Here is a 20759-nt window from a genome sequence, read left to right as displayed (position 1 = left end):
ATAGGCATAATAAGCCAAAATTCGTAAATCAGATAAATATATATAAAGAATTTAAGTAAAAGGCCCAGTACATAAATAGGTGCTCAATAAACTGTAGTTATTATCATCTTCATTAAATCTATATAAAATTAAACTCTTGGTAAGTATTGCTAGTAAATGAGTTACTATTTGTAAGGGATATGAAGCAGGGTCTGGACCACAGTTAAGCACCATGTCACTGTTAGAACTGGATATCAGCCAGGGAGCTTACGTTTTTACCTACAGTGAGGATGCCCTCAACAGGAGCTCCTAAGGGAGCAGACATCTTTCCAAGCCCAGTGCCCCAGAGCACATGCCTGCTCTCTGCTCACCCTGGCATCTGGAGCCTGGCTTACTCTCAGAGAGGGTTTTCTTCAAAAGAGCACTGGAATCTCCTACCGGCCAACTGGAAGATTCTGTGCTATGTTTACTGTGTTCCAACATCAGGGCTAAGAAGTCCACTCTGGGTATAGGAGAGGGGACTCTGGGGGCTGCCTCTCTGCCCCTCCCTAGAGGCTGTCCCTGCCTGCTTCTCTTCTAATTAGGTCACGGGACATCACTGTCCAATAATGTCAGTGCAATTCTACCTCATCACCTTTTTTCCTGAGGCTGGACATTGAGATACAAACACTATGGATGAAAGCAACTAATGGGTAGGTTCAAGCAAATTCTGAGAAAATTATTCTGCTGTGCACATCATTTAGGAGAGCTTGTTCCTAGAAGGAACAGTCTATTTTTCACCTTCAATCTCTTACTACATCTTACTATATCTCTATTTCATTCCATGTTATAGAAAATGGCTTGGATCAAAGGCAAAGGCCAATGAAGACAGCGTGCAGGAAACAAGATGCTCTTCCTGAATCTGCCCTAAAGTAGGCTCCTGGGAGTATGAACATAGAGCTTTCAGAGTGGAGATGGGAGTGAGACTGGAAAGGGAGAGGACAGCATGCTGACAACCATGCAGGAGGGAGGCGGAGATGAAGGCGGTGTATGGTGAGATGGGGTTGGTGTGGAGGAACCCCAGGTTAGACAGGAAACAAGGAAACCTGAATGTTAGTTACTAACAGTGATCTCTGCTGTGCACTGCGGGCACCGTTGCCCTCTTACCGCCTCCTGAGCGTGCGATTTGCTCATGATGGTGAGCAGAGTCTGCAAGAGCACGTCCAGGAGGCTCTCCACCATCATCTCTACCTCCTCCATGACATCTGCCTCCTGGAGCGAGCAGTGAGAGAGCACACTGTTAGCCCCAGGCCACGCCAACTTGCAGCTGGCAGTACTTACTAAGTCAGCCACCTCAGCACTGGTCTTCGGACTGGATTCTCAACACCACTCTCAGCCTCACTAGCATGCAGTGTCAAGGAACCTGGGGCAATGGCTTTGAGAGACAGTGAGGAGTACCCACTGCTTGCTGCCTGGCATGGTGGCTGGGACCTTACCCTAACCCAGCATCACCTGACACTCACAATTCTGAACTGCAGGCAGGTACATTAATTTCAATACACAGGACATAAGCAAAGGTCTTGAGTTAAAGGTTTTCTTTGATTTCCCTATAACTGTCAGCACAACACTGCTGCTAACACTGAGAAAATGGCCAAGTATTCACACTACAGGGTGTGGGAGGCAGCGCCTTAACCATTACTACTGCACACAGACTGTATCTCAGTCTTTCTGAAGACTGTTTTCTCCTCAATGTGTTCTTTCTGGGTGGTCTCAATCTCTGCTAGCCCCGCCTGCCTGGGTCTTACTTCTTGCTCCTCAGCCTTCTTGCTCGTGGTTGCTGGTCCACGCAAATGACTCTGGCCTCAGTGCATCTTTCCGAGTAGCCTCACAGAAACATGGAGCGTGCCTCCTCACTAAGGGCTGCGCCCCAGTCACAAGGTTCTGAACTCAGGAAGAGTCTGTGCTATCCCTTTACAGACCTCTTACTTTCAATCTCAAATTCTGTAGCTTGATTTTAATGATCTCACAAAGAGATTCCCATGCCCCCTTCTTCAGCCTCTTTATGTTATTACTGGTCCAAAAGTCCATCTGTCCATCCACCCATCAATTCATCATTCATTAAGCATTTATCCTATGCCAGTCACTGTTTGAGGACCTGAATATACAGAGGTAAAGAAGGAAGACAATATCTCTGCTCTCATGGAGCTTCCATTTCATTCTTCCCCTACCCATCCATTTGATACAATTACACCCTACCCATTCCACGTGAGGAATCTGAACAGATCTTGAACCCTAAGCCATTTTTCCTCTGCTGAGCTGACTGCAGCCTCTTACCTGTAATGCCTCTTTTGAGTAGTGGTAAACAGCTAATTGCATTCAACGCTTTAGCCCCATACCACCTCTTTCAGGTTTTTATCTGTTCCAATTCCTCCATTTCCCTTTCCTTTATCCTTCAATCTTTCTACTTTCTTTTTGTTTTTTTTTAGCAGTAAGCCTCTCACCCCAGATCTGACCTTGAGTTACTAGCAGACCTTATGCACCCTGTATTGCCTCTCTGAGGCCTGGTGGGAAGGGGAGCTGCTAGGTCTTGCCTGCTGCCAAGAGCAAACAATAGGGCCACTACAACCCTCACAGTGGCTCTGCCAAGTTGGGCCCCATCACCAGATGGTACTTTAAGTCCAGACACTACAGCTCCCTATTGGGTCCCTGTATCCTGCTCAAACCAAGCATACTCTCTTTTTGGCACCTCTCCTGGTCCACATGGCTAGCCTAACCTTGCATGTTGTCAGCTGGCTACTGGCCTTCATTTTCAAAGCAACTGAAGTTTTATTCTCCAGAAATCTTACCTTAACTTAATAAGATGGTATATTAAAAAAATTCATTCTTGTTAATTTATTTCTTTATACTTTCTTATATTTTCCAACCATTCTATAAGAAATGTGCATTTCTATGATCATAAATACATAAATATCATTAAAATAAATTATCCATGCCTGATACATGTCTTCCCTTCCCTTAATCCCCTCCAACCACAGATTTCTTTTTAAAAAATATAAAGAAAATAGGCAAAAACATTCCTAGTTGAAACCTCACCCCTAAAACACAAGTCTACCATCCCATGAAGCTCAGAGCTCCTGCAGGCAACACTTCTCCCTCTGAGATCCTGACCTTAGCTGGCACAGCACAGGTGTGCCATATGGATGGAACTGAGCTGCCAGGAAGATGACAGGAAAGTCTGAATGAGCAAGCTGCCTCTCAGCCTGCCTGTTCCCTGCTCCTTGTGCCCAAGTATCTTAGGACACTCCCAGGAACAGATATAACACCTTTGATAGAAACAGAGGATGGCACAGGACTGGATTGGACTTCCTGGTACTACAGATAACTATGTTTCTGTGTGGATTTATGGTAGTGAACCTTTAAAAATAGCAAGGCTGTGCTGTGCTGAGAAGCCTGCTGGGCACGCATAGGCCTCCATTCACTCAGGCACCTTCTGGCACTGATGAAAGCTTCTCTGACTGAGAAGTGTACAAAGCAGTCTTTGTTGGTCTGCCTCTGGCTGAGGTAACATCAGTCTGGGGCAGAGCTGGGGGGGGTGGAGTGGGTGTGGGGCCACTACCAGAGAGCTGGTCTTGACGATGGAGAAGATGCTGCCAAGAATCCCTGAGCAGATGAGCAGCTCTTTCTGCTGCCGCAGGTGAAGGTGAATGTGATGGAGAACCACAGGAAGCAAGATGCGGCGGGATTCTGGGAGAGAAAACACAAAGGTGAAGACGCCCTTCAGAGGAGAACGAGCCACCTCTGGAAGCCAGTGGCACTGTGGGCTTAGCTGGCGCTGGGGCTGAAGCCAAACTGGAGGCCACCCCTTTCCCTTTGGTGGCCCTAAAAGCCCACTTCCTGGGCATTATAAGAGATCCCACAGCATTATCCTTCCACCTCTCTCTCCTTCTTTCTCAGGTCAAGACTTCATATGTATGGCATTTTGTGCAGGAAGAATGTTAGGACATGGCTTCCAAACAACATCTCTTCAATAACCAGACTCTAAATTAAAGGCTTAGTTTACAGTGAAAACTCCATTTAAACGATATGCACAGCTCTATGAGCTGCACTGACTAAACTTGCACACTTCATATGGATTGTACATGGTCCCTCTACAAGGCGCCCTGACCAGGTGGCCTGGTACTTCCACTCCTTGCCCCCTGCTCCCAGAATTTACTCTGTGGCAGCCATCAGCCTGCCTCACTTCCCCCTCAGGCTTGCTAGATGCACCTACAGGAATGAACAGAAGAGAAGCAGGACTTGTGTCCCAAGCCTTTGATAATTAGCTAACCCTCACTGCCGATCCTAGTTGTCTTTTCTCCTCAATGTTACCCAAATAGCACTGTCATTAGGAGGTGGCTCTATATTAACTCACCTGAGGACCTCAAGCAGGGTGCTCCTTCCCCTGGACTTGACTTTCCCCGCCTGTAGAATGAGGTGCTAACTGCCTCTTCTGCATTCCCTCAAAGGCACCATGAGAAGACAAGTGTGAATGTCCTGTCTGTGGTCCCTGCAGGTACCACTATACCTGGCCAGCACGATTCAGTAAGATTACCAGTAATACAAACAAGCCGTGCATTCTGGACTTATTGTTCTTATTTCACCACAGTTGGGTGTTCCAGATGAAATTTAGAAATAAAATCTCTGTCAGCCAAAATCAAATTACATGACACAGAGATCTCGAGACTGCCTTGTTAAATGCGTGTGAGAGTACGTTCCAGTGAAGTGGACTGACAGCTATTCTATCTTTAAAAAGATGCTTAGCTAAGAGAGAAGCTCCCAATCTATTTTGCAGACCAAAATACCAACAAAGCAGGATTTGTAACAACCAATAGCTGCCTGCAGACAAAAGAGCAGAATCTGCTGAAGAAAAGACCAAACTAACGTGCTCTGAGAATGTGGGTGTTGTTAAATGACACCACTGGTAAAAATCCCTGCTTTAGGGAAGATACTGCAATTCAGGCATTCAATGAAAGTGAGATGCAAATAAAAATCTGGTGGTGGCTTATCATCTCAAAATCCAATTACACAGTTCCACGGCCACATAGAGATTAAGAACAAGTCTTCTACGTGATTATGGGAAGCAGAAGGTACATGCAAAAATATTAGAAATAAAGTATGTCAGTGAGAGCGGTCTGCTGCTCCCCTTCCTAGATATTCAGAAAGCATCTTTTTAAGCAGTGCACAAAGCTTGAGTGTGGGCAATGGCCTCCGTGACAGTGTCCAAACCCCTGATAAAATCTTCACTCCAGGAGCTGGTGAAGAAAGAGTGTTTACCATAAATAGTTACTGAGAGAAAAGCTGGTTTTCCTGATGGCAGCTTTACCATCAGCAATACCCAACATTGGCAAGTTAAGTTAAAGAGAACATCCACTTTTTATTGCAAATGTGTGTAGCCCTGGACTAGGAAATTATTGTTCTTAATACTTCAAAAATCAAACTTAAAATATTTTTCTACCAAAAATTCTAATTATAAAAATTCTAGTAATTGTTTTGCTAGCATTTCAGACTTATTCCTGTGCCCTAGAAGTTCATTCTTTGATAGCAGTATTTTGCTTAAAGGAGCAAGCTCATCTTGATTGTAACATCTGGCCACTGAATGCTTAACACCACTGCAAGCGGATCACGTTCAATGTGGTTTGAGGTTTGTATCTGGAGGTTCTTTCTGAAAGGCAGCCTGAGCTGCTGATTGTATTTGTTAGGCTGTCCTGACCGGTTTGGGAGTATGGAGGGCTCCCTGTCCATCTCTTTGTCTAATCCTTAGAGGTTCCTTCAAAGAGAGGAAAAGCAATCTGTCTAACTGGTGAGACAAGGAATCAAGAAAGCACAGTGGGTCCTCTGGGCCCCCTTCAGGGTCTCCTTATTTCCTTGACTTATCCTTTCCCCTTGGGCTAGACCCTTCTCTCTTGCTCCCCCCCTCTTTCCCTCTGTTCTCTCACCCTGCTGGGGGTGTGGCAGGCCCCATCCTTGGCAGCTGGCTAGACTTTTGGGCCTGGAGTTGCTCTGCAGGCTACGCCATGTGCATCTCTAGGGATAAATCGTGAGTGAGGCAGTAGGCTTACATCTTGCCTGTATCCTCGAGCATAGTTTACTAAAAATTCTGCATTTCAAGGGCCACTGGCTTCTTGTATGATGGTTAATAAAGACGCTCCTTTGATTACTACTTGGCTAGCACCCTTGAAAGGTGAGTCTGACTCTCGTCCCAACTTGATTTACCTGAGAAAGAAAACAGGCGGCTGTCCACAGTCCTGGCAATGGACTGTAGCTTCACCACATCCATTGACTGCCCAATGTGGACAGTGCTGGGCATGCTCCCCAGAGTTCCTCTCACAAACTCTGCCACCTCCTGCACGGTGAACATTTGCAGCAGCTCGTCGAAGATGGTTGGGAAGGAGTTGAGGAGTGCAGCCTGCAGAAACAAGTGAAGCTGTGGTCAGTTTGGAGGTTATATGTGTGTCTATCCTGCATGCTCTGACAAAGATGCAGGTGTGAGAGGCTGAGAAGACACTGTAGGTCCTGCTGTGAGTAGGTTCCTCCATGGTCTTTCACTCTACATCTATCCCTGTAGCACTCTTGAGACATGGAGCTGAAAGAACCAAAATGGAAATCAGAACGAGAACTGACTGGGACCCAGGCCACTTGAAGCTTTCACAACTCGCCAAGGCATTTGCTGCCAAGAGAAGGAAATATAAAATGAAATCAGCTCAACCCGGCTTAATACCCATAGCTGTTTATGCTTATAAAATGGGTTTAAATTTTTATCTCTGTCACTATGATCAAACTCTTGATCTTTCAATTTTGGCCCCAAACTCAAGCCAGAAGCCTCTCAAAGAGAGTATGGCAGAGAGAGCTGAGCACCTCCAAGCCAGCACTAACTGAACTCTGCTTAGAGCCCCGCAGTCAGCAATCTGGCTGAGAGCTGGACCATTTTCCCAGGACAGAGATATTTATTTGAAACCATGAAATCTGAAGACTTTATTTCTTTCATATGTGATGTCTGGCGGCTCAGTATAAATCCAAAGGATGAAGAATGTGTGGATTCAGTCAGGCACAAACTCTTGAGGACTTGTAGCAATGATGGTGCGGAACATGGCGACATAGATAGCTCAGGGAGTGTGTGTGCTCTGACACTTCTCTTCTAGGGTCTCAGCTCTAGCAGACCCATGAGGTGGCCTCTCGAGGACAATCTGATAATAATTCCAGGGTCTTTGGGAGGCAGAGTAGTATAGGAGAAAGAGAATGAGTTTGGGAATTAGACAGACATGAGTTCAAGTCCTAGCTTTACCATTTATCTGCCACAGAGCCTTGGGTGAGTTACTGCCTAATCCTCAGTTTTCCCATGTATAAAATGGGATGATACTTAACCATAGGTATTGGTATGAGGAAAAAAAACTAGGTGCATATAGTTTGTTTCCAGTAAAGTGCTTGGTACACAGCAGGTCTTCAATAAACACTGGCTCTCAGTCTTCTCTTGTCTACATGGAGGTAGCACGAAGGAGGCTTTTTCCACTTCTCAGTCCTCTTACATGACTAACCCAAGGTGTACAAAGGGAAACGGAGCGTCATCTGGAGACAAGGAGGCAGGAGGACACTCTTCCTAAGTGACAGGTAGAGGAGGGAGGCCGTTTTCCTTGACTGATTCATCAGAGAGTAGACACTGGCCTAGAGTGAGTAGGAGTTTATGCCACCGGGAAAGAGGTCTGTCAGCCTGCAGTCTATGCTCAGGCCAGGCCCAAGTGCAGAACTTACATGAAGTCTATCTGAAGACTTGAAACTCTCTGAGATAACAAGGAAGTTATTTTGCAGTAATTAGAACCATCACAAAAAAGTATTATCATAAGCAGTTAGATAAAAAAAGACTAAGGGGGAAAAGCAGGCACTTCATAATCAACAACAAACAGTAGCTGATTTGCTCTCTTAAATAATGAAATTTCCGACATTTATGCACCAGGACAGGACACTTGCACCCGAACATCTCCTAGTGGTCAGGATCAAAGACATAAAGTCTGACCCAATAATATACTTGGTGAGACTTCTGAAACTCATGAAACATGAGCTTGGCACCAAAGGAGCAGGTTTGATCCCGACTCAGGTCTAAGCTGAGACTAGATCTCAACTCTGCCTCCTGATGTGACAGGAGCATATCACTGAGTACAGGGCACTGCCGAATTCTCCGATATCACATCTGCCTTGCTCTGCTAGCTGCCTCAGAGTTAGCTACCTCTCTCTGCAGGCTGAAGAGAGGCGTCCTAGGCCCTTGTTAGCAGGAGCAGATAAGCTGGGGGAGAGACGGGAGGAGGAAGATGAGCTGTTCAAGGTACTTAGGAGAGGAGACCATGGAAGAAGGCTTTTTTATAGAGGCTTCTGACCTTGAGGTATTCTCACTTCTTACAGAGTCTAACTCCCAAATGCTCGCTTGTTCTTTGGGCCAAGGGGCCTAAAAGCAATTGGCACCAAGGGGCAACATAGAGACATGTGAAAAACACAAAACTGTTCTAATCTTAAATGACATATTTAAACATACATTTGTACTCATGACAGTCCTGAAAGTGACTGAATGAATGGACATGAGAAAGGCTGTCTGGCCTTAGCTGATAGGTTTCAATGTAATAATTGGCCTCAAAAAAACCCCAAGAAGTATAATTCATTAGAAACAATTCTGACATTTCTAAGAGAAAATAACCCCATTATGACTGGGGCAGTGGACAATCCTTGATCTTTTCCAGGGTGAGGCTGCAGGAAAAAGTTTAACAGGTTAACTGTCTAGGTATTTTTAATTTAAGAAAGATAATTTCCTTCCCACACTGATATTTCTAATAGAATCTGATTATCCCAATTCCTGGCCAAAGTTTTCTTGTTATTTCTGCTATTTTCAACCTATTTAATTCTTAACTGCTGGAATGGACAAGTACTACTCTGAAATTTTAAAAATTAATACAGTGACTAGGAGATTAAACTCCCTATACATTGTGAACACCCTCTATAAATAAGGTGTTTATAAACAACTACAGCATAGTAGCTAAATAAATTTCATCTAAAGGGGGTCCCTGAGAACAAAGTTGTGTTTCCCTACCATAAAGCCATTGGGCTATTTCATATTTGGCAGCCGGGGCATAGCTGGTTTTGAAGTAAAAGCAGCTTTTCATTCTATTAGATATTTCCTTGTAAATCACCCCTCACAGACACAGAAGCCTGGCAGGGCTTCTTTGACTCTGGCAGCAGGAGGACAAAGAAATTACACACTAAGACAGACAACAATCCAGCATTAAAGCTTCCCTGCAGCTCACAGACCTGAGTGAATAGGAGTGTTTCTGAGTTTCTGCTGTCCAGACTGAGAACAAACCGGATGGAGTGGAAAAGTTCTTGGATGCTGGACCGGAACTGCTCCTCTTCCATTCCACATGTGGCTCTAGAGTACAGGATCCTCGACTGCACGATGAACTTGAAAAGGTACTCCAAGGCCTGGAGGTATGGGAGCCAGAGTAATAGAAAGGTGTTAAAGATGGTCAAGAACTAACACAGCAGGAAGTGAAGGGCAAAGTAATAGCAAATTCTACACTAAAATCAAGTGATGGATAATTCCGACTGTGGAGATAAGTACTTCTTTTTTAACTTTTCTTAAAAGTCCAAATGGTCACTGAGCCGCAGTTGCCATCTTCCTGAGAGAAGACAAATTACTACATGACTGTGTTTTGAGATTCTGGAATTGAGGAATCACAGACTATCATGGAAATAGTTGAATCCAAGAAAATACAGGATCCAAAGAAAATTCTGTTTCTCAGCAGTAAGAAGTGGGCCCTCTTTCTGGAACACCTTAAGGAAAGCCATCATCAAAACTGCCAAGGACACCCCCTACAGGTCGTTCACAGGGAACAAATAATAACATCCTTATTTTCATCTTCTTCAGTGGTAGAACTTTCTTGGAAAAGCCTTGACTCAGATCATTAAAGGAAGAGATGAAATAAGCATGGCAAGATGCAGTGAATGACAGCAACAAAGAAGAGGTTTCCTGGGACACAGCACGTGATGACAGAACAAGAGGTGCCCGTCCAGAAGCATGCATGTAAGTCCTGCGAGGAAGGATGGCAGCAGGATCGGGTGGAGACTTACTAGTTTGGTCCAGAGGACTCATAAACTGAAATTTACTAAAGAAGGGGAAATGGACTGATAAAACGTGATACTGGATGCATTAGTATTGGGTGCCATGCAGCCAAGTTTGAAGGGCTAAGAACAAGTATGAAGTATCATAGAAAAGGGCCCCCCCAAGGCAACTCTTTCTTCTTCCCACCCAAACCTCATTTTTCCCTAAGTGACCCTGCATCAACCCGGTCGATCTAGCCAGACACTTATGGAACCAGCCTTAGTTCTTCCTTTCTGTCACCTCCCACATCCACTCTAACATTTGAAAGCCCCTGTTTTGGTTACATCAGCCACTTTTTTGTTGCTTGAAAACTCCAGCTCTTTTCCATTCCAGCTTTTAAACGCGCTGTTGCCTCTATCTGGAAGGCTTGCCCCAGCTCTTAACACTGTTTTCAGCTCAGAGGTCACCTCCTTAGAGAAGCTTCCTCTAAAATCTTGATCTGAAGTATACCTTCCTCAGTAGTCAGTCTGTTCCTGGCTCATTTCCAGGTTTATTTCCTTCACAGTATGCACCAAGTTTTCTCCCCCCACTAACTTTGTATATTTACCTGTTTTACATGTTTATTGTCTGTCTTTCCCCCCACTTGAATGAAGTGCTGTGAAGCTTAGCATTTTTTTTTTTGCTTGGGCCCCTGCTGAATCCCAGGGGCTAATACAGTGCCTGATACATGGCACGTACCAAGCAATAATGAATGAATGAATGAGTAATTCTTCAGAGAAAACAACTTCTGTAAAGCCTTCTTCAGTACCCTTAAGTAATTAATTTATGGATTCATACAGAATCTCTCGCATTTAACTCAACCTTTACTCCCTGAAATATTATGTGAGGCCCCTGACAGATGCTGGGGTCAGAGAAGAACAGAACCCAGGCCCTGCCGACACATCACACACGGGACCCTGCTCTACACACGTGTCTATGCCTGCTTCCCCTTGGAGCACTGGAGACGTGTTCTTTAAGGGAACAGGCCTGCCTTACCCCTTTTCACATCTCAGCACCTACAACAGATGCCAACTGCTCTACAGACATGTACTATATGAAAGAGATAAATGAGACTCACAGCTTTAGATTTGTACAGAATGTGCAGATGAAAAGCAGGGAAAACACAAAATCTGTGATTTGATTTTGCCTCTTCAATCTCATGCCACTGGGGCAACATCTGTTTTATCTGTGACCATGTAACAAGAACAACAAATCGCAAGCCCAGTTCAACTTAGAACAGATGATGTGATGTTGAAAGAGGACAGAAAAGAAATGCAGAATTTCTTTGCTGCCATTCTTTTATTGCTAAAAGACATAGTTAAAAAACAACTATAATAAAAGTAACTCAAGAACAAAAAAGACAGGGACAGAAAGGGAGAAAGCATGGATTTTCTTTTATCATATCCCAGGGGATATGACAGCTTTCTTCAAATCACTGTCTGGAGAACTACTGAGTAAAAGAGGGACCAACATTCTCCTAGGTCATTCTCTATAGCAGGAGCAGTAGCCATGAAAAGAAGTTACTGGAAAGTAGAGTTAACTCACAGTGAGGATGGTCTCCTAGAAATGGGGGCTACCCAACAAGGCAAAGGGATGCCTTATCATGGCACCTGTCCAAGCAGGAGCGTTGCCATGGGGGACCCTGGGTTCTCCCAAAGGTCAAAGTTTTAAGATTATCTTCTCAACACATCAGTTCAGCTCTTTTTACTTAAAACAGTTCTGAAAAACAATGTGCAGTAACTACTGAGGAAGGAAAAAGTATTAAAAGAGCTTAACTTTAATCCATGATGCCACCAACACTGGCTTAGAAGGAGAGAGGAACGTTAGCTAGTGGAAGCAAAGATTCATGCTGTTGGCAAAAACCACAGAGGTCAGCCAGGAGCCGTGTGCACCTCAGTACTCCCTCCTGCTTTAAGATAACATCAACAGGAACAAATACCTTCTGGGGCAAAGTCGAGGTGAGGGAAGGAGAATAATGCGGTCCAAAGCATATACTGATACCGGGGTGTCCACACCTGTCCTACACACTACACCACTGGGGTTACTCACAGAAGACTGCAGGGGTAGGCCATCTGCATACAGTGAGCTCAGTACATTACCCGCATGGCTTCCTGAATGTGGTCCTGCCGAATCAGTTCTGCTGAGCAGTCCATGTACCACTTTAAACAGCGGATGAGCTCCCTGGGAAAGAGAATAGTTCCAGAAACCCCACTTTAATTCATAAGCAATGTAGCTTGAAGTGGTTTCAGCCTTGAATCAGCCACATAGGAAATAACACCCTGTTGATGAGGAGACTGGTGTGATAGACCCACTGCAGCTGTGAAATCTCTGGATCTCTGAGACCAGACAACACTCCTCGTCCATAAAGAGTTGCCACATTTTAATTAGGAATTACAATCGCTCTTTACCACTCTATCTGACATACATTTCTTTGATTACAAGAAAGTTTTCCCGAAGTCTTAGACTGTGTGTTTTTGTTTTGTCTGAAATTGCCATGTCTCTACAACATACAACAATGACTAGTAAATAGTAGACTCTGTGTGGAGTCTTGTGTGCACCTCCTTGCTCCGCCTTCATCTCATGTTTTATTCCTTAGGAACCAAGTCCCCTGAATGAAATGAGATTACAGGGTCAGAAGGCCTGCATGTTAACAGGGCAGAAGAACACAGAGGTCAAGAGTACAAGGCCCTGGTCTGACAGCAGAATTCACATCTAGAGTCTATCAGCTTCTAGCTCTGTATCCTTGGGCAAGTTTTCTTTCTCTCTTTTTTTTTTTTTTAAAGGAAGTTGCCTCTTTTTTTTTTTTTTTTTTTTTAAGATCCTTACCTAAGGATAAGTTTATTGATTTTTGGAGAGAAAGGAAAAGGTGGAGGCAGGGTGAGAGAAACATGCATGTGAGAGAGAAACATTGATCAGTTGCCTCCTGCATGCACCCTGATCAGGGATGGAACCTGCAAACCTAGGTGTGTGCCCTGACCGGAGACGGAACCTACAACCTTTTGGTGTACAGGGATGATGCTCCAACCAACTGAGCCACCTGGCTACGGCTCTTGGGCAAGTTTTTGATCCCTCTGTGCCTCATTCTCTTCATTTAAAATATAAAGGAAACAATAGTACATCTCAAAGTTACTGGGAATACTAATGAGATGACATGTGTGAAACACAGAGTACAGTGCCTGCTCTCCAAAGTGATATCAAAGTGTCAGAGTTCCAGTGACTCCATAGCCTCCCCACCCTTGGGTTTTATTTATAGTTTCAAAAATTGTGCTAATTAATCAAAGAAAATGGTGACTTTTAAAAAATTATATTAAATAACCTGTGAGAGTTCCCCATGTTCACTATTTATATTATCTATCAACTTTTCATTTTTTGACACTTATTTGTGTGTGCTCTATTTAGCTATTCACATGCTTCCCATGGAAAAGGCAAGAGTTATTTTTTTGCAGTTTTGACAACTATGTAAGAAACTATGGTTTAAAATGTTAGCTGAAAGTCCACAGCAGCATTTTTTGCAGAAATTTTAAAAAAGTTCATATGAAATCTCAAGGGACCCCAAACGACCAAAACAATCTTGGAAAAAAAAATACTAATTAAAAAAACTGACACCTTCTGATTTTAAAACTTACTACAAAGTTATAGTAATTAAAACAGTGTGGTACTGGCATAAGGACAGACATATATACCAGTAGAATAAAACAGCATAGAAATAAACCCTTGCATATATGATCAAATTATTTTCAACAAGGGTGCCATGAACATTCAGTGGGGGAAAGAACAGTCTTTTCAAGAGATTATATTAGAAAGACTTGATGTCTACATGCAAAATAATGAAGTCAATTCATGTTATACAATACATAAAAATTAACTTAAAATGAATCAAAGACCTAAATATTAGAGCTAAAACGAAAAAACACCGAGACAAAAACACAGGGGTAAAAGCTTAATCATATTGGATTTAGCAATGATTTCTTGGTTCTAATATCAAAAGCATGTGAAACAAAATAAAAAATAGATAAACTGGACTACATCAAAATCGAAACTTCTGTGCATCAATAAACACAATCAACAGAGTAAAAAGCAATGAGAGAAAATATTTGCAAATCATGTACCTGACAAGGGGTTAATATTCAGAATAAATTAAGAACTCCAACCACTCAACAACAAAAACCAAACAACCTGATTCAATAATGGGCAAAGGACTTGAATAGATTTTTCTCCAGAGAAGAAATACAAATAGTCAATAAGCACATGAAGAGATGCTCAACATCATTAATCATTAGGAAAATCCAAATCAAAACCACAGTGAGATACCACCTCACAACCATTAAAAGGGCCACTAAAATAAATAAATAAATAAATAAATATCCCAAAATACAAATAAAAAGGAAAAGAAAGCTAAAACAACAGAAAATAACAAGTGTTCATGAGGATGTGAAGTTGGAACCCTTGAGCACTGTTGCTAGGAATGTAAAATGATACAGACTGTGGAAAACAGTATTGTGGTTCCTCAAAAAATTAAACACAGAATTATTATATAATCCAGGGTTTGTATCCAAAAGAGTTGAAAGCAGGGTCTCAAAGAGATATTTGTATATCTGTGTTCATAGCAGCATTATTTACAATAGCTAAAGGATGGAAGCAACTGAAATTTTTATCAACAGGTGAATGAATACACAAAATGTGGTATATGCTCATACATACAATGAACATTATTCAGCCTTTAAAAGGAAGGAAATTCTGATACATGCTACAACATGAATGAACATTGAGAACATTATGCTATGTGAAAAAAGCCAGATACAAAAAGACAAGTATTGTATGATTCAATTTATATGAGGTACCTAGACTAGACAATTCAGAGAGACATAAAATATACTGGAGGTTGCTCAGGGTCTGGGGTAGAGGAGGGATGGGGAATTAGTGTTTAATGGGTATAGAGTTTCTGCTTTGTAAGAGGAAAAGAGTTCTGGAAACGGATGGTGGTGATGGTCGTACAACAATGTAAATGTGTTTAATGTCACTGAGCTGTACACGTAAAAATGGTAAAAGTGGTAAATTTTATGTTATATGTATTTTACCACAATTAAATGAAGTTGTAAAAAAAACCAGTAAGCTGGTGCCAAATGGAACTTACTTGTATGCCAGGGCTCCAGCAAAGTGTTTCTGGATGTACGTGTCCATTACAGGCCGGAAGTGGAAATACTTTATGTCTCTGAGCAGGTTGATGATGAATACCTGAGAGAGATGGAGGGTGTCAGGGTTCACTGGAAGCCTCATACCTATCTCCACACAAAACAGAACTCTTGCTTCTTCAACAAAGGGCAAACTGTCCATGTTTTCTCTAGTGTTCCCCGCGGGCAGTGAATGTAAGATTTTCATTTTGTGTCTCAATTGCTGTCTTGACTGTTCTATTCCTACCACTCCTGGACTCCCAATCCTGACTCAGGGCTCATCTGTCTATGCCACTGTTACTCTGAGACTCTTCATAATAAAGCTGGATGTACAATATGAACCAAGGGAAGGCAAAACAATACCTGTGTGGGTGTCATAAATACTACTGCATCTCAAAAACTTGGAAAACGGAGGAAAAAGTTATTGTCCTCGGAGCCAAATTAGCCTACAAAAGGCTGCACCCTTCAGAAATGGGGCTGGCTAGCCAGGGAAGTGAGGAAGAAAAGCCAAAGGGGCAACCTATGCAAGCGCCATTCTTGCCTCTGCTCCTCATCTATCAGGTACACTTGGAATATCTCCTTCTCCTTGAATATACAGCGCTCCTGTAGAATTAGACATGTTAAGCAAAATGCACTCAACAGTCTAGTCACCGTCTATTCTCACTAAGCAACCTCCTGAGACTCTGGTTCCCAAACAACTTCACAGAGAGAGAAAATGTGATGTTCAGACCAGCATGAGTGAGTCTCTGCTCCTGGTGGTTATATTCAACTTTGTAAGTGAAAAAATGGACCACCTGGCTTCCTTTGCAGAGTATTAATCTCTGGGCCTTTTATTGGTGTAGGTCACTATTTCAGGGGCTAGGCAACTCTGCACTAGTGATGAGACTGAGTATCAGAACTACAAAGTTGAGGCCCGGACCTGACCATCATGAATTCTTCAAATTTGATTTTGTAGGGATCGGCCTTGTAGGTTGGTTGGTCTTCTTAGGTGACACTCCTCAGTCCCTTCTCTATTGGAAGCATCTGAACCCAGCTGAATAAATTATTTCCCTTGTTTAAAAATATGTGATGGGAAAAAGCAAGCCAGGAAGGATGGGACTTACCAAAGACTGAAACACCAACAGGCCGTATTTTTCTGTATTATCATCCAAAATCACAAAGAGTGTATCTAAGATGTCCTGCAGAAACTGCAAGAGCATAAAAATCAGTGCTCAGCTCTCAGGACCTTGTATACATAGTCAAATTTCCAATCACCAATGAATTTATTCCCCAATAAACAAAGTCAAAGATCTAAGATCTCAAAACACCACTTAAAAATAATACGGTACCCATCTTCACCCAGTTGAGGGCTAACTAGGTGGACTTGGGGGATTTGATTATAGCCCAAAGGAACATAGAGAGGCTCTTCCGTGTTGTGTAAGTACTAAACTTCTAAGGAAAGAACAATTACCTATAAAACCTAGAACATCAATATAGGACAGCAATTTTAAAATCAAGACAATCTAAGTGATTCTGATGGCATATTTATTTTGAGAATAAGAGCTCACTTTCCTGGGACCTCAGAAAGTTCAGCAGTCCCTTACTGTCTACTGTGGCCTAACTCTATAGAGGACAGTCGGATGAGGATGTGGCAAGCTAGGCCTTACCTAGAGAAACTATGTTTTAATCTAGAAATTAGTGTCCCAGAAGAAGGGAGAATGCAGCTGATAAGGGCTGTCAAGGAGAGTAAACAATCTGGAAACACTGTTTTTTGTTGTTCTTGTTCATCTTTTAGAGCATGTGCCTTTTTCTTTCAAAGATGCAAAAACCTATGGAGAGAATAAATACTTTTGTATGCTAGGGATGCTAGCAGTTTTTTTTTTTTTAATATTTGATTTATTTATTTTCAGAGAGAGGGGAAGGGTGGGAGAAAGAGAGGAAGAGAAATATCAATGTATGGTTGCCTCTTGTGCACCCCCTACTGGGGACCTGGCCTACAACCCAGGCATGTTCCCTGACTAGGAATTGAACTGGCGACCCTTTGGTTCACAGGCCAGCACTCAATCCACTGAGCCACACCATCCAGGGCAGTATGCTAGTAGTCTTTAAAAACCAAATCTAACATTCTGTTGGTCAAAACGCAATTTAATAATACAATGATTATAATTTATTTAAAAACCATATAAAGTGGGAGACAGGGATAGGAATGTGGATGGGCAGGGTTGGCTATGGGTTGACGATTGTTGGTGCTAGGTGATGGGTACATGTAGGGCTCTTCATACTATTCTGCCTAGTTTTGTGTAGGTTTGAAATTTTCCAATAAAAATGAAAACATCTGCCCTGGCTGGTGTGGCTCAGCAGATTGAGTGCTGGACTGCAAACCAAAGGGTCACTGGTTCGATTCCCAGTCAGGGCACCTGCCTGGGTTGTGGGCCAGGTCCCCAGCTGGGGGTGTGTGAGAGGTGACCAATCGGTGTATCTCTCACACACTGATGTTTCTCTCCCTCTCTTTCTCCCTCCCTTCCCATCTCTCTAAAAATAAATAAATAAAATTTTTAAGAAATAATAAAAACATTTTTTACAATACTAATATTGTTCTTTTCACACTCTCTTCTGGCTGGCTCAAGACAAATTATTGATGCTAAAACTGGACCTGCTGGTAGAATGTTCTTGTGAGGAATACAACGACTCATTTTAAAGATCACAGACTTTTCTAATACCTTGTCTGTTTACTAGACATTTTTAATATGTTCAAAAGGAAAAAAATGCCCTAAATATGAATTTATCTTAAGTTTAAAAACCTAGTATTAGCTTGTTTGTTAAGATCTTTCTAAAATTTATGACACTCTGATCAACTAATTCAAACAAAGTTCATACACAACTTCATAAAAGTACACAGAGGTACACAGGCTTTAAAACTGTTCCCGACTGGGAAATACCATGTTTGTATTAATGGAGTCAATGGAGCTGTGAAAGTAAAGTACAGACACTGCTAAGTGACTTTATACTTGCAACAACAGAGCTGGGAATGCTCAGGAGGGACCAAGTGGCCTTCTTGAGATTTTGTCTCTATCCTACATTCTGTTGCTCTTGCTGATCACCAAAAGCACCTCCATTCTCCTCAGTGGAGTTCAATCCATTGTGTAGAATCCACCTGCAGGGCTTTCACCAGCAGGAAGTACCTGGCAGTTTCTTGAGCTAAAACCAGATGAGCCGACACTCTACTGAGTGTGAAGAAGCCCTACAGAAGACAGCTGGGGACTGGCAGTACTGCTGTCCACCTGTTTAGATGGGAAATGACACAAAGGTACTTGGGGAAAGCAGTGGAGGCAAGGGGTAAGGAAGTTTCCCTAGTATGGACTCTGAGAGCCTGGGCAAAATCAGCAGCTGCAGGTCAGTGGAGCGGATTTAGAGTTCTACTAGATAATCAATGGAGTAGAGCCAGAGAGACCTCAGGCTGGGTGTGTGGTGAGAGGGTTACAAAGTAAGGAAAATGAGAAAGACTTTAAGAAAGGAAAGGAGACCTAGAGGAATGCAGGCAGCACAAACACAAGGACTATTTCTGAGGGGATGCTGTACTACTACCCTTCAATTATCATTTTGCTTTCTAAGAAGAAAAACAAGTCAAAACATAGGGTTTAAATGTAGTTTCTAAAAGGTAAACTTGATGTGATAACTACTTTTAAAGAAGAAACTGACTTTAAAAAACTTTAATCCTACTCATCTAATTATATATTTTGAGAAATGGTTTTGGAGGCGTACTGGCAGAACCCAGGGGGCAGGGAGGCCTTCTGCCCAGATGCCTGATCAGACAGCACAGGAGATGCCATACCTTAACAATTTCCTCTCCGCTGACATGCCGCAGACGCCCTAGGATATCCATGATCCTGTCTGGGAAGGCCTTCCACTTCAGCAGAGCAAGGAGGTCCACTAGAAAGCAAGCCCAAAAGATGTTGAACCCTGGCTATGCCCAGGATAAGCAAAGCCCAGACTCTCCCAGCCACGGACAGGTGGGATCCAGAGGAAAAGAAATAGCTGCACTACCACAGCCTCTTCAGTGCTGAGAGCAAAGCCAAAAACATATCTGTGAACTCTAGATGTACACCCTGGAGCTGCTACGACTATGGGAAACCTCATAGGCTGCTACTGCCAAGTGATTCCTTCAGCTTCAGATGCAAAGCATTCCCTCACTGTGGCACGACAGCAATAATTTGTCTCCCTTAGCGTGCATCAGCCACTGACGACAGGGAGGGCACCACCCTGCAGGTGCTATCACTTACCATTCTGGGTGAGTTTGGTGGAGGAGAGCTGCGTCGAGATGAAGAAAGACTCTTTGGTGCTGCGCTGAAAGATGAGGCTGGAGGGGATGTTAGGGCAGCCGTTGTAGTCCTCTTTGCAGCAGGGCAGGCCCAGATACAGAGCATGGTTGTTAAATGTGCTGTTCTCATCGCACTACAGGCAGAAGTAGAGAACACAGTACATCCTGAACCATGCCATGTGTAAAAATCAAATCCTAGATTTTGGGTTGATGTTTGTGCTCCATGCAGGAACTCCCCAGAAAGGCTGACTGCCCTTTTAAAGAGAACATGTCAGGGCATGTGGCCTCCACCTGGTGTGCAAGCAACCTTGTGTGGCAGCTATCTGTGACAGCCAAAAGACCATGATCTCAAATAGCAGGTCTCCAAATACACTAGCCCAGGCCACAATGGCATAGAGGAGTGGTGACAGATTTCCATTACCAGTGGAGTGGGGCGGGGCAGGAAACCAGGGGCCTGTGGGCGTCGCTTGTGGGAGGAAGGCTGCTGCACGTAGAAGACAAAAGCCTGCCCACAGCTGTCCTGCTGCCACCCACCAGCATGCAACCCTGGGTCCGGTGAACCACTTGACCAAGAGCCACGTGTGAACATTGCCTCACAGGGTGAGGGTTGAGGTGACAGAGAGCCAGGCCCCATACCTTGTACACATAGAGTTCATGGATATCATCGGAGAGAGTGGTGCCATCGTCCCGCATCAGGGGTGAGAATGCAAAGCCAAAGAGTTTCTTTTCCCCTTTGTCCTTTGCTGTAACCAGAGCCAAGTATTAGTTGCTTTTGCCCTGCTGCTTTGCTTTTTAAATTTAGAAAGTCCCCTGCACTCACCACCTATGCTCTTTACTTCTTTGTTCGTTACTTTCATTAATTATCAGTCTGACTGCAGGACCAATGAGAAAAGTACTGGACTGTGTTTCCACTTATATCCCAAAGCACACAGGCTATCTAGCCCCAGACAGAAATGAAATTGCTGATCTTGATAAACCAGAGGCTTTCTAAGAGCAGTGTGACGCGCACAAAGGTAACACCCGAAGGGGAATGGCACCGGCACTTACCCAGTGTCCAGGTCAGACACTAAGAAGAGCCAACGCCCAACCCCATGGTTTTAAATCACTGTTCAAAGAACAGCCTCTGGTGACATCCCAGCTCTGAAATGGCCATTTCTTCCCAGCTTCTCATTTTCTT

The 20759-nt window shown here is 43.4% G+C and overlaps 1 protein-coding gene across 1 annotated transcript in view; it reads right to left on the bottom strand.

Moving 5' to 3' along the window:
* DOCK3 (dedicator of cytokinesis 3) overlaps window positions 1-20759 on the bottom strand; it is a 267364-nt gene that overhangs the window by 56840 nt on the left and 189765 nt on the right. The window contains exons 17-26 of the mRNA XM_053929392.2: window positions 20219-20325; window positions 19545-19716; window positions 19097-19194; window positions 16389-16472; window positions 15249-15349; window positions 12214-12295; window positions 9286-9456; window positions 6211-6403; window positions 3575-3702; window positions 1084-1230 (exon numbers count right to left, since the gene is read on the bottom strand). Of these exons, the coding sequence (XP_053785367.1) occupies window positions 1084-1230; window positions 3575-3702; window positions 6211-6403; window positions 9286-9456; window positions 12214-12295; window positions 15249-15349; window positions 16389-16472; window positions 19097-19194; window positions 19545-19716; window positions 20219-20325 (1283 nt within the window). The remainder of the gene's footprint in view (window positions 1-1083; window positions 1231-3574; window positions 3703-6210; window positions 6404-9285; window positions 9457-12213; window positions 12296-15248; window positions 15350-16388; window positions 16473-19096; window positions 19195-19544; window positions 19717-20218; window positions 20326-20759) is intronic.

This window comes from Desmodus rotundus, chromosome 8, assembly GCF_022682495.2.
Source record: "Desmodus rotundus isolate HL8 chromosome 8, HLdesRot8A.1, whole genome shotgun sequence".
Taxonomy (NCBI): Eukaryota; Metazoa; Chordata; class Mammalia; order Chiroptera; family Phyllostomidae; genus Desmodus; species Desmodus rotundus.
Note: the sequence above shows the minus strand (reverse complement) of the source record. Positions and strands in the feature narration are given on the sequence as shown.